This window comes from Mustela lutreola, chromosome 8 (genome assembly GCF_030435805.1).
Source record: "Mustela lutreola isolate mMusLut2 chromosome 8, mMusLut2.pri, whole genome shotgun sequence".
In the NCBI taxonomy this organism is placed as follows: domain Eukaryota; kingdom Metazoa; phylum Chordata; class Mammalia; order Carnivora; family Mustelidae; genus Mustela; species Mustela lutreola.
Genome location: NC_081297.1, coordinates 81331940 through 81346065, shown reverse-complemented (window position 1 = coordinate 81346065; position 14126 = coordinate 81331940). Strand labels below are relative to the sequence as shown.

Sequence of the window (14126 nt, the reverse complement as noted above, 5' to 3'; positions counted from 1 at the left end):
GTGGTATTAAAGCCACAGGAATAAATGAGACTTCAGCAGACTCAGGATATTCATTCTTAGCTTTTAGACAAAATAAAGCAAATGACACTGTTTCAAAATTCATTTTAATTCCTTATGAAGAGCCAATTCCAACAATTTGTTCTGAAGCTCTAAATGTAAATCACCTTTTGATGAAAAAAAAAATGGACTTCAGGTCAATGAACTTCCTTTATATAGATGTTCTTTTGATGGACAATAGGATTCTAGACCAATTTTGTATTGAGTGCTGATGTTTTGCAGCTCTGCAATATCAAGATCACCAACTGCACTGGTAATTGTTGATGTCAACATATACTTTCTCATCAACTACTTGCATGAGTTTTGTGGCTTTTGATTGGCTTAGCTCTGTTTTTACATTGAAATCTTTTATCCGTCTGGAATTTTAGTTTAAAGTAGGAAGAATCTAAGTTTATTTCAAATCTTAACCAACTGTCTCAAAACACTTATCACATGAACGTAGGTTTTTCTTGCTGGTCTAAAATGCCAAATGCTAAACTCCCAAGTGGACCATGAGATCTATTTCTGGAAACTCTGTTTTGGTTCCACTGATCTTATTCATGATCCAGGTTGTTTTATATCAAATTCAAATTCTATATATATTAAAAATTTTCCATTTTACAACATCTGTACATTAACTTATAATGAAAAATACTTTGCTAGGGTACTGTGAAGTTCTTCCCATATTATAAGCCAATTCCTGTATCTACTGAGCCCAGGTCTCACTGAAAAGTTATAGTTCAGCTCCCTTCTGTTTCATATTCTGTCAATGTTTCCAGGCAGTTTTTAGCACATATTGTTTTTATAGATTTATTATACATGTTTAAATTTAGCACAATTCAAGTAAAAATTCCAGTTGGCAATTTTTGAGACTTGACAGAACAGTGTTAAAGTTTATTTGGAGAAGGAAAAAAATCTAATGAAAATAACCAGTTTTGTAAAAACAGTTATGATGAAACAGGACAAACATGATCATATGAAGAAAAAAGGGTTTTTTTCAGCTTCATAGCCAACTGACACAAGGAACTTCATAATGTATGAAACCAGGAAGGATTATATGCAGTTTGGAGCTGAAGGCTTTTGCAGGAGTGTGTTCTCCTGGTGCAGCTGCCAGGACAGCAAGACATTAGGGAGCAGTTAGCAAGATTAAGGAGCTTGCACTACCATGTAAACTGACACATTGCTTCCGGCATTAAGTGGTCTAGCTTCAGAAAAATGTCAGTTGAGCTAAACAGTAACATAAAATAGTAAAAATTCTGACTTAGGTGAAGTCAGTGTATTCAATACAAGATTATCCTGTCATGTGATAAATTCGAGGCTGATAAATCCCTATTGTTGCATGCTGTGGTACTGTGGCTATCAAGGGGAGAGTTCCTTGGAAAAACCTACATTTTTAGATTTCCTGCAAGGCAAGAAACCAGTTTGGTCTAAACTCTAAAGAATTCTCAACTTTTTGAAGATGTGAATTTTGGCCCAATACCTTTGGTATTTTTAATGATCATAATCCTTCCTGCAAGAAAGAAATGCAACTGGCTTTTTAATGATAGTTCAGCACATTCACAATTGAATTCATTACTCTTCCCCAAACCTGTCCTTCCTCCTTGTCTTTTTCTGATAACTGTCACCATGCACTTTATCACCGAAGCAGACACCTGAAAATCAGCCTTCACCTGTCCCTTATCATCTGTATCAAGTTACCATCCAAGCTATGTTGATTCTACCTCCATGTCATCTCCCATATATGCTCCTTCTAATGAACCCGATTGCTTCTACCTTGAGTTAGACCCTGATCCTTTTCGGACTTCTTACCCTCCACTAAGGAATCCATTCATCAGCTGGCCACCAGAATACTCTGCAAATGCAAACTTCTTCACGCCACTTTCCCATTAAGTCCTTTCTAGGCTCCCTTTTACCCATAGGAGAAATTCTAATCTTTAGAGTGTCATCTAAACTCTACACTCTGGCCCCTCTCTCCAGCTTCAGATTTTTACACCTTCGTAGTATGTCTCACTCCAACCATACCTGAGTACTTCAGGTGCTTGGAACTCTATTTTGCTTCATGCCTTTCTGCCCTCACTCACACTTGGAATTCTGTCCCACCATTTTTTTTCAGGAAGCCTAATTATCGTTCAAGATTTAGTTCAAACTTTACCACTTTGGGGTAGCATTTCCTATTTTCACTCACTCATGCAATATTTTCCCCCATAGAATTAACTGTTCTTTATACTCCTGTTATGGACCCCCTGACTTTTTACTACAGTAGCCACAAAACTGTAGTGTAACTATTCCTTTACCTGCTTTCCTTAATAGACTGGGAACACCTTGAGTCAGGGACCTTGTCGTTTTTTTGTTGTTTATTTCTAGTATCTGGCAATACCTGTACAATTTAGGCACTCTGTGAAAATTCTTTGAATGAATGAGTCTGTAAATGAGAAGTTTCCAAAGTGCATGGAACGGGTTGGCAGAGAAGGCAGTAGTGTAAAGTGCTCAAGAAGATGACAGAGGGCAATACAGTGACAAGAATGATGGAAAAGATAATTTATTATTTTATAAAGATTTTATTTATTTGACAGAGATAACAAGTAGGCAGAGAGGCAGGCAGAAGAGATGGGAAAGCAGGCTCCCCGCTGAGCTGAGAGCCTGATTTGGGGCTCGATCCCAGGACCCTGAGATCATGACCCGAGCCAAAGGCAGAGGCTTAACCCACTGAGCCACCCAGGCACAGATTATTATGATAAATTATTAAGGGAGACTGGGCACTGAATGGTGGTTGAAGATGAGAGAGATGAAGGGATTAACTAGCTTCTGACTAAAATTCTGGTACAAGACTTTTCTATTGCTCTAGAAGTACAGATAGTATAGGGGTCAAATGAAGTTTGCTGGATATTATCCAGTTTGCAAATATAAACACACACAAACCAAAGTTTTACAGTGTATACAGCCTTACTATATATAAAATTATTCACTTCTATTATTTTGACTCTTAAAATAGTAATTTCCCTAAGCTTCAGTTTCCTTTTTTGTGTAAAATGAAGATATAGCCATCTCTTAGGATAGTTTACAAGATGTGTTATTATGTCTGGCACACAGTTCAGTACCAAATATGTTGTTAGAGCAGGAATTTGAGGCCCAAAATGGTTCGAGGACTTCCTCAAGGTTACAAATGGAAATTAGTGGCAGATTTAGAATACATAAGGAGATCTTATGTCCTCCTATTGAAATACTCATTTACTACTCTACAGTGTAGTATCTTATACCTTATTTGATGCATGACATCTTTAATTTTCTTGAGAGGCTCACCCAAAAGCAGGCTTTGGAATTAGTCTATCAGAGAGCTGTTTGCCAAAATCAAGGAAAACCTAAAACTTGGCTAAAATCAAAATTCAAATATAAATAACATTTTTATAGCTTGCATTGCTTCCTAGTCGATTTTATACTTGAGGATTGTCATCAGAGAATCTGAGCAGTCTAGCTCCTGCCCTCGTGAGGTTCTGTGGAGATATGCTCTCATTTTCACTGAAATTTAAAATACTGTTTTTGAGTCCACTTTTTCTGCCAGAGCAAGTGTCAGTGTGGGGCCCAGAAACTGAGGTAGCAGGCATCTGAAGTGGGAACTGGAGTGGGGAGAGAATGAAGAGTGAATCTGGGCTGCAGCAGACACAGTCACCCTTCTGTCCTTGTGTTTTCTGTAGAGTTTTGTCCAGGAAGAATCTGAAGCCACAAAATGTGAAGTGGAGATGAAATTATTAAGTGAAACAGTCTTATCAGGTATTCTTCTAAATTATGTTAGTAGAATTTAACTTTATTGGGATTTTCCAGCTTACAACAGAAATGCAGATGTTGCATTAAAAAGTTCAGATGTTGCAGAAATATATGTCAAGTGAAAATTCTTCATAATCCCTCTTCGAAATAACCAGTATTAACAAAAATTTCTCCTGTTTGTATTTCTTCTCTTTGTAGCTCTCTTTTGATTTTTAATGAAACCATGAAATAGCATACAAATGTTTGAAAATTACTTTTTTATCAATAATAATTTGTAATTTTATGTAGCATAGTCTATAGACATATATAGAACATAATGCATATTTTACTTAAATGAATATGTTCAACACTGTCCTAGGTCAGAACATATTAATAACCTTTTTAGTAGCTGTATAATTTCATCCCAGTAATGGAACATTATTTAAATCTTTATTGATGGTAAGGTTATTTCTAATTTTTTATTATTACAAACAATGTTGTAATGAATATTCACAAACACGTGCATAACCATAAATTTCTCAACCCTTTTGTATTCAATCTTATCTTGGAAAATAACAATTGAAGAGAGTTTAAAAATGTCATAGTGATAGTGATGTCTAATTTACATATCTTTTAGTTTGAGATGTATGTCCATCACTTCCCAGGAACTTCTAAGGAATCAATTTCTATAGACTTTTTAGCATATTTTTCATAACATACTTCTTGTCTACTTCTTCACTTTTCCCAACACACTTTTGTTTCAGCAGCCAACTAGGTTTATATCTTCAAAACTTTTCTATAGCCCTGAGGAGGTTAATTTTCCTGTTAGAATTAGGATACTAGAGCCAGTTCATGAACTTCTGCCAATAATACTGAGGTTTTCTATATGCTAATCCCCAAATAATATATATGTTAATCCCCTAATCATAAATGTCTGAATTTGGATACAGTATTCTTTTTCTTTCTTTTTAGGTAAATGGATTATTAACTACATAAATTTGAAATTAAAGTCAGCATTTTATTGAAAGTGTACAAGGGAAAAAGAGCAATTGCTTAATTGGAATTTTATTTGCATATTGTCATTAATTTTCAGTGTCTGCTGTCCATGGGTTAAATTCAGTGACTTCTCAGTGTGCTTCCTTTTATGGGAGAGGAAAATTAAAATGATAAATAACAAGACTAACACTTCCTAAGTTTTACTGTGTGTCTGACACTAGTTCTAAGCTTTTTACATGTATTAACTACAACTCCCCAAATTCAGTAGGTAGATATCAATATCTCTTTTGTAGAAGAAGGAGAGAAAAGACATGTTAATTAGCATATCTTGCATAAGGTTACATAGTAAGTAAGGAGTAGACCCTATAAGCAGTCTGATTTCCCTTATCTTTCTACACTGGAAAGACTTTTGGTGGACAGGTGGGAATGGTCTTAGTGATACATGATTTAAAATATTCCCTTGATTGTACACTGAGAATTATGGAATTATAGAATTTCCCCATAAAATTTCTATACAGAAGGGATTATCCAATACAGTTTTTCACTTTAAAGCCTCTGTCCACCCCCCCCCTTTTTTTTTAATGAGCTGGACCTGTTTTTATTGGGAAAAAAAAAGGTTAGCTTTAATATATGGATGAAAATTTTATGTTTTTCTCCATTTTACTTTCTTCTTTAAGATTTTTAGCCCCCTAATGTCCAGTTTAAAAACATTAATTTGTCAGGTAACAAACTTTGTGTTAAGCCACTTTTCCTTATTTTATAATGAAGGGTAGCAAAATATGCCACCCCAAAATATGCCACTTTGGCATAAGGATATTTTAAGTTAAGGACTTATAAAGATGCAGATGCAAGAAAAGCTGCCTACCCTCCCCCTATTTGCCTAAAAACAAGACATTAATTTCAAAGGGTGTCACTCCGCTCTCTACCAAGAGTGACAGTGGTTAATGCCCAGATTTAACTTCAGACCTATCAGCCCAGAAAGGAGACCAGAAGAATCTGCATAACGAACTTTACTAACTAGTCCTTTTCTCTACAGTCAGAAACCTGAAACTGGTTTCCTTTGTCTTGTCATTTCCCCACAAATTTGTTGTTCTTAGTTGAAGATGCTGTATAAGCCAGAGTTCTGAGCCACCTCTTAAGTTACTCATTTTTCCCTGGGTAATCTCCCATGTTTACATGAGGTATTCATATTAATAAATGAGTGGTTTATTTCCTCTTGTTCTGCCTTTTGTATAAAAGTTCAGCCGAGAACTCAGAAGGTAGAGGGAAAATTATTTTTCCTCCTCTTGTGATACAATGTATTATTGAAGTTATTTTAATTGTAACATGCTTATTAGATACATATTCTTAAAAGTGTTGGTATATAAGCTATAAATGGAGCCCTCCCCTTTAGCCTATCATTATACATGCTTATTACTACTTTGAAGGTTAGCTTTGTGAATAGTTTTGAATTAACCACTTTTTGATGTTTTAGTAGCTAAATAAAAACTTCATTTCCAGAATTTTTTCCTCTCCCTCCTAATGCCAGATTGTTGCAATCTATTTAGAAACTGAATTAATCTGATTAATTTTAGCACAGTTTTTGCTGATAAAGAATGCTAATGAAAAGCCATATATCTTTGAAGACAATGAGGTTGATTTATGCCAATTCACAACCCTCGGTGGAGTATACCACTTGGATATTTTGGAGCTTCCCCCGCAGTGTAAACCAATGAAAGGCTGGATGATTGTGGAAGTAGGTTGATTTTTGAATCAAATTTATGAGTAAAATTATTTCTCACACTTTTATCTTAAATGATCTAACATCTAATGAAATTTAATCTATTAAGGAAGCATAAAGGGAAAACTAATTTTAAATAGTCTTGAATTTATAAAATTTGAATCCAATATTAAAGGAAAGAACTCTAAAATAATATGAATTTTAAAACTATGATTCATACATGTTAATTGTAAACCTATAGCACTATATTTAGATTGTGCCAGTTTGCTCTTAATAATGATAGTCTATTTAAGATGCTGACAGACGTTTTCTGTAAAGGGCCAGATGGGGTATATTTTCAGCTTTGTGGGCATACCAGCTCTGTTGCAGCTTTCAGTACAGTAAGACAGCCAGATGCAAATGAAAACTTTATTTAAAAAGACTGGTGGTGGACCAGATTTTTTAGGGGCCATAGTTTGTGTACTCTGGTCTAGCTCTGTGGTTCCTAACATGTGGTCCCTTGACCAAAAGCATTAACATCATCTGGGAATTTTCTAGAAATGCAAATTCAGGGGCTTCATTTTAGTTTTACTGAATCAGGAAGTCTAGGGATGAGGTTTTGTAGTCTGTGTATTAGCAAAACACACCTTAAAGTTTGAGAACCACTGGTCTGGATCCTTGGTGTATAAAGTGTGGTCCATGAGCCAGCAGGATCAGCATCAGCTAGAAATGCATAATCTGGTGCTTCACCTCAGATCTGCTGAATCTGAGTGTTAAGAAGACCCTCAGGTGATTCATGTGCACATTTAAGTTTGAGAAGCACAGATCCAGGTGATGGCACTATTGCTGATGCACGTTCCACACTCTTAGTAAGGATGTCAATGACAACAGTTGTGAGATCATTTTTTTTTTTTTAAAGATTTTATTTATTTACCAGAGAGAGAGGGCGAGAGAGCAAGCACAGGCAGACAGAATGGCAGGCAGAGGCAGAGGGAGAAGCAGGCTCCCTGAGGAGCAAGGAGCCCGATGTGGGACTCGATCCCAGGACGCTGGGATCATGACCTGAGCCGAAGGCAGCTGCTTAACCAACTGAGCCACCCAGGCGTCCCGTGAGATCATTTTTGAAGGACTTCCTCACTCCTGTTTCAGTAAATAGTAACATTTGCCCTGGTATTGACTTGGTTTATTTTAACTTACTTCATGGTAGCTTGTGTCCCAAATACACCCTGCTATATTGTCATAGCCCCTTCCTCCTTCCTTATTCTCTAGCCTTTCTGAATTCTCCCCCTCCCTCTCGTTCGTTCTCCCCTTCCCTCTAATTCATTCTCCTCTCCTTGTCTCTCTCTCCTCCAGCATATCATGTACATAGACTGTCAGCTACTTCTCACTCGCAGTTCTACCACTAAGAACCTTGGTACTTTATCGTCATGGAGTGGCATTTGTCAATTTTTATTTTTTTCCCCATTATCACCTCTCTAAGGAGCCTTTGTAGGCATTTTCTTTCCTAGCCATCCACCCCATGAAATTTTAATACCATAGATATACAATGTATTTGTGTATGTACTAAATATATAGCTGTGCTTTACACCTAAAAGAGTATAATTTTTTTCATGCCCCCCCAAACTAATTTTCACCCCCTTGGGGATGATACTGCTATTCCTTTCCCATTCTCCCCACAACTGAGAATGTATTTATTAGAGCATTCCTGGGGGAGATAACCTGGTCTGTAGCTACTTAGAACAGTCTATTTGAATCAGTTTTTCCTACCATCAGTTTTTCCTCTCCATTGAGCTCAAAGTATCCTCTTTAAAATTGTTTTTCTCTTTTGCAACAAAGAGGTCTTCTTCCTTTTATTCAAGTGTCTTTTCAATAATTTCCCACCTCCTCTAGAATTTTTTTTTAACTTATTTGACAGAGATCACAGGTAGGCAGAGAGCCAGGCAGAGAGAGGGGGAAGCAGGCTCCCTGCTGAGCAGAGACCCCCCCCCCCCTCCCCATGCAGGGCTCGATCCCAGGACCCTGGGATCATGACCTGAGCTGAAAGCAGAGGCTTTAACCCACTGAGCCACCCAGGCGCCCCCTCTTCTAGAATTTTAACCCATCCAGTTTTTCCTCTATTTTTAATCAGTCTTAATCTTCCCTACCCTTCCTTCCCTAGATCCTTCTCTGCTATGTTCAAATAATGGACAGATCTCCTCCATCCTAGAGAGATCTGCTGTTGACTTAATTTACTTTCTCTCTCCAGCTTTATTGAGATGTAATTGACATAAATCATTGTAAAAGTTTAAGGTGTACCAACGTGATGATTTTTTTTACTTTCATCCATTCGTTTCTATACTTCTCAAAAGTATGTTTATACTCCTTCCCCTCTTTACCTACACACCCTAACCAAGGTATTAGAATATGGGATTTAGAGTCCTAGAGCTCTGTTTTTGAGTTGTAATGCCTCCTTGAAGTCATTTTGTAATCTTTGGCAAATTATTTGATTTCTTTAAGTCCCAGTTATTTCTGTTAAATATATGTTTTATAAGATTACTTGGAGGAATAAAATGATTAGTAAGTCCCAACATAGAATCTGGACCAGAGGAAGAGTCTGTGATTCAGATTTGGTGATTATTTTCCTCCTCAATCATTATCTTTTAATTTTGTTGTGAAATTTTGTTAGTAATCTTTAGTAAATGAGACTGATCTTCAATACTTAATAACTACATACAGTTTACTCAGCAATATTTACATCTTTACTTGTTACCAGTCAGTGTCTAACTTGATATTATTTTGGTCATTTTTAAAAGATACTCAAAGAAGGATTGCAGAAATATATATATCCTCCAGAAACTACGGAAGACGTTGAAACAGAAAATGCTTTCCCACCCATAGAGGTGACACTTGAGGTTCAGGAGAATGTAATCTTGTTTGAGGACCCTATGGTTGCAAGGTGGGATGCTGAAGGTACAGCAATACTGTAATCAACTTTGATAATTATGTAATGAAAAGAGCTCTAACACAAATCCTTAAAACAGAAACTACAGTGTGTAAACTCCGCATTTCTAATCTTACACATTTCTATGGCAACTCTAGTGTGTTTATTTTGTTTGCTCTTGATGGAAATGAATAGGGATTGGAGTGTATGCATTGAATGTTACAACTGTTAGTTCCTGAAGTCTTACATAAGTGAAAAACCTACTCTCTCCTGAAATGAGTACATAATTCAGATTGGGGTGATTAAAATTTATTTTAATGTTAATAACTTAGAAATTTCAAATCTTATTACAGACAAGTACTGGAGATAGGGAGTGGGCCATTAGGAAACCTGAGACAGATGAATACTAGCCACTTCCTGTCTCTTTATAACTTTTGATTGTTGAACCATGGGAAATTATTGGTTATCCAAAATGTGAAATAAATAACAAAATCAGAAGTACCAGCAGAGATACTAGCTAAGGATTTACTAATCATTAACAAATACCTCATTTGGGGTTGGCGGGCTCAATTTTGAGAAGTCTTGGTCTGGTAAATTAATGTATGCAGGTTTGAGGCTGCTAGACGAAAGAAGTGTAGCTTTACTTTTAATGTGAAGCATTTTAGATTCATATTTGTGGAAGAATTTACTGAGTTTGTGACAGGTTCAGAACAGATCACAAAGGCACAGAGCTATTAATCCATTTATGTAGTCAAAGGAGCAGAGAATTTAGGAATTTCTGTACCAGAAAAGGTAAGTGTTATGCAGTTTTAACTTTTTTTATGATGGCTACAGTAATCCACATTTTTGGTTGTGTATACCTAGGCACAAGATATTTATATTCTAGGGGCGCCTGGGTGGCTCAGTGGGTTAAGCCTCTGCCTTCAGCTCGGGTTCTCTGCTCAGCAGGGAGCCTGCTCCTCCCACCCTTCTCTCTGCCTGTCTCTGCCTACTTGTGATCTCTGTCAATCAAATAAATAAATAAAATCTTTTTTAAAAAAGATATTTATATTCTAGATAAAAATTATGAATTAATAACAGTATAGCTCCATCAATACATTAAATTACAAAATCTGTCAAAATGAACAATTAGGTAATTTCTTCCCTTCATGTTGCTTAAGAAGTTTCATTTTTCCTTTAATGGTAATGTTTTTAAGTATTTACTCTGTTAAAAATTAGTCACACTAAGTTAGAATTGACAAGATAAGTTATCCCACATGATTCGGGGAAATATAATGTGTAAAATTTGTCTCTGACTACAGCAGTAGTATACAACTCCAGTAATTCTTCCCATGGGGAAACTTTTTTCCAGGAAATACTAAAAATTAGAGAATTTATTTATAGGTGATACTTAATTTTTACCTTTAAAAAACTAATTTTATTACTGTAAAAATGAATTATGAATCCCTTACTTTGTCAACATAATTGTATGTATTATATTGAATTTCAGAGTTAAAAAGAGTGAGTGGATCCCTCATGTGAGGAGAAAGCCATGTGGAAATGGAGAAGTCATTTGAGGGAAGGGAATAACTCGTGTATTCCATAATTATGCTACACAATAAGAAATACAGGATAAATGGGACAGATTTCCTTCCTCTAGGAGTTTTCAAAGTTGTAGGGGAGGAAGACAAGGAAAAGCCACCTAATATGACACAGAAGGGTGCTGTAATAGGTAGAAGTGTTATGGAGCAGCCCAGGGGGTCCACCTGGAGCATTAAGAAAGGCTTGTCTTGGTATAGAATGTTGAACCGGGCCTTAAGAGACTAAGAACATTGGCATGCAAGTGTTCGTGCGGACGTACATTCTCCTTTTTCTTGCGTATATACCTAGGAAGGAACTGCTGGGTTGAATGGTAAATTTATGTTTAACTTTTTAAGAAGCTGTCCAGTTGTTTTTCAAAGTAACTGTACTTTTTACATGCCTGCCAGTATTACAGGAGGTTTCCCACCTTTCACATCCTTGCTAACATTTGTGATCTTTTTTATTCTAGCCTTTCTAGTGAGTATGAAGTGGTATTTCAGGGGTTTATATTGTACTTCCCTAATAACATCATGTGGAACATCTTTTTGTACGTGTTTATTATCCTTTACTGGATTTTCTTCAGTGAAATGTTCATCCAGATCTTCTTCCCATTCTCAGATTGGGTTGTGTTTTATTATTAAGTTGTAAGAGACACAAAAGACCACCTACATATGATTGTATTTATATGAAAAGTCCAGAAAAGACATCTTTAGAGACAGGAAGTATATTAATGGCTGCCTGTGGCTAGAGGCGAGAATGGGAGTAATTAACTATAAAATAGACATGAGGGAACCTATGGAGAAAATAATAATGTTCTAAATTGGATTGTGGTAATGGTTGCACAACTGGGGGAATTTACGAAAATATATACTTAACACAGGTGAATTTTAAAGTTTTTTGGTGGTTTTTGTTTGTTTTGTTTTGTTTTAAACAAGATGAGAGATTCTCTAAAGGATTGATTAGGAAGAAAGGACTGCGTGTGCAGAGGCTCAGTGGATGATGCTGTTGGGGGAGGGGGAAAGCATAGCTAAAACCAGGTGTCAGAAGTGCAAGGGGTGAAGCCAGAAACACGAGTCTTCATTCTGAAGGCCTTAGATACCATGCTGAGGAGTTCGGATTTGATCCTGTAGTCAGGAAGAACCAGCAAAAGTGGCTTTTTGTAGAGATTCTCTACTGAATGTAAAAGATCAATTTATACACCTTTGCAGTTATTTGGGTCATTCCATTCATCTCATTTTTTGTATAGAAAAAATGAAACTGTTACTTTCTTTCCTTATTATGCAGGTAAACATTGGCAAACTGATGGCATCAGCAATGTCTCTTACAAACCAGAAGACAGACTTGTAACATTCAGCCTAGAAATGCTTGGCCCTATTACCTTGATTCAGGATGCTCATATTAACATGCCATTCCAGTCATGGGAACTAACACCACTTGATGTGGATCAAGTACTTTTGACTGTGACTACAGTATTTACTACGATTCAAATACAAATTAAGGTAAGTCACAGAGAGTAAGTCATATGAAAGAGGTAAACCTCTTGATGACAGTTAAAGTATGTCAAAGTAATCAGTCACTGGTGATTGACATATTGAAATGTTACAAGTGTATTTAAAATACACTTTGAGCCATAATTTCTAAATGAAATAGTGATTGGATAGGTAATAACATACAACAAGCAAAGTACAAACTTGCACCCTTTAGTAGAAATAGGCCACTTAGTGAAGCTACAAGCCTGTTGCAGTTTTTGATCCACTCTAAAGAGGCTTCCTCTTTCCAGAAGAGAAGGGTGGTTCTGTCCCACAGTGGATAGCACGTTAGACTTCTAAAACCAGAAGAGGACTGTGATTTCTGTATACCTTCAAATTGCCACTCTGCAAACTTTAAAACTGGGTAACTTTGATTACCTTAAATCTTATATTTGTAAAAAAAAAACTATCCTTAAAAGTTGCAACATGACTAGCTATCAAATGGCTACTGTAATTCAATGTGACTAGTGTTCTTAGATCATAACTCCTACAATGGGAGGAGAACTGAGAGATCTTTCAGTCTCTTGACTGTTCAGATAAAGCCCCCAAAAAGTTGACCGATGGACTGGTTGAGATAACAGAGACTTTATGACTGACTTCTCTGAGCTGGCCTAAAGCATATCTGTCCTGCGTACTTTTTTGTACAGAATGATATAGAGCTAAAACAAAACAAAACAAAAAACTAGTATGAAGAAGCTAAAGGCTGGAAATGGAATCATGATGTAATAATCTATCTTTCTTCTTGAAACTAGGAAAACCTCTGCCTGTTAGCGTCAATCACACTAAGTAACAAAAAGCATTTCTCTATTTTGGAAGGAAAATGGATGACTCCTATTTCTTTCATTTGTGCTTTGAAAGAAGCTGGATTGAATATCTTCCCTAGTGAACACTCTCATTTTTATGTTGTTATAAATTATAAGGTAAGAACAAGTCTTTCCAAATTTAATGTAAAGGACATTTAGAATGGTAGCCAGTATTCAATGTTATGTAACTCTTCAGGTATGGCTTAGGTTTTCTGTATTCACTCACACAGAACTGATTGGAAGGAATAAATGGCAAGACCAGAAATCCAGAGTTCTCTCAAGTTTAATAATCTTTCCCAAGAAAGGAAGCCTCTAGTATGATCTTCATACTGACAAATGGACCATTATTCACACAGCTGGTCAGTTAGGGCAAAGGTAGTTAGAGCAACTTCAAATTTTCTTTCTTCTTCCAGGCTGGATATATGTAAGATTTCCTAAAAGATTAAGTGCCTCAGAAGTTTCCCAAACATAACAAATTTGGTGAAATTAAACACATAAAAGGGCCACTGATAGAGAAAACCCACTTCCTTCCATTTCTTGGGAGAGGCTCCCTGTCTGCATACTGCTTCATGTTACTCATAAGGCTTTAGTTAAATAAGATCCTTCCATGTTTGTTTGTTTGTTTTTTTTAAAGAGTCTATTTATTTATTTGACAGAGACACATCACAAGTAGATGGAGAGGCAGGCAGAGAGAGAGAGAGAGGGAAGCAGGCTCCCTGCTAAGCGGAGAGCCCGATGCGGGACTCGATCCCAGGACCCTGAGATCATGACCTGAACCAAAGGCAGCGGCTTAACCCACTGAGCCACCCAGGTGCCCAAGATCCTTCCATGTTAAACTATGT

General features: G+C 36.5%; 1 protein-coding gene across 7 annotated transcripts in view; it reads left to right on the top strand.

Moving 5' to 3' along the window:
- The window catches only part of DNAI7 (dynein axonemal intermediate chain 7), a 65052-nt gene that overhangs the window by 46813 nt on the left and 4113 nt on the right, over positions 1–14126 (top strand). For 5 of the 7 annotated variants that reach the window (XM_059185783.1, XM_059185782.1, XM_059185784.1 and 2 more), the window contains 5 exons: positions 3729–3804; positions 6348–6508; positions 9265–9421; positions 12237–12451; positions 13234–13401. In XM_059185783.1, coding sequence (XP_059041766.1) covers positions 3729–3804; positions 6348–6508; positions 9265–9421; positions 12237–12451; positions 13234–13401 — 777 coding nt within the window. The remainder of the gene's footprint in view (positions 1–3728; positions 3805–6347; positions 6509–9264; positions 9422–12236; positions 12452–13233; positions 13402–14126) is intronic. The other 2 variants (XM_059185785.1, XM_059185786.1) reach the window with 2 other exon arrangements.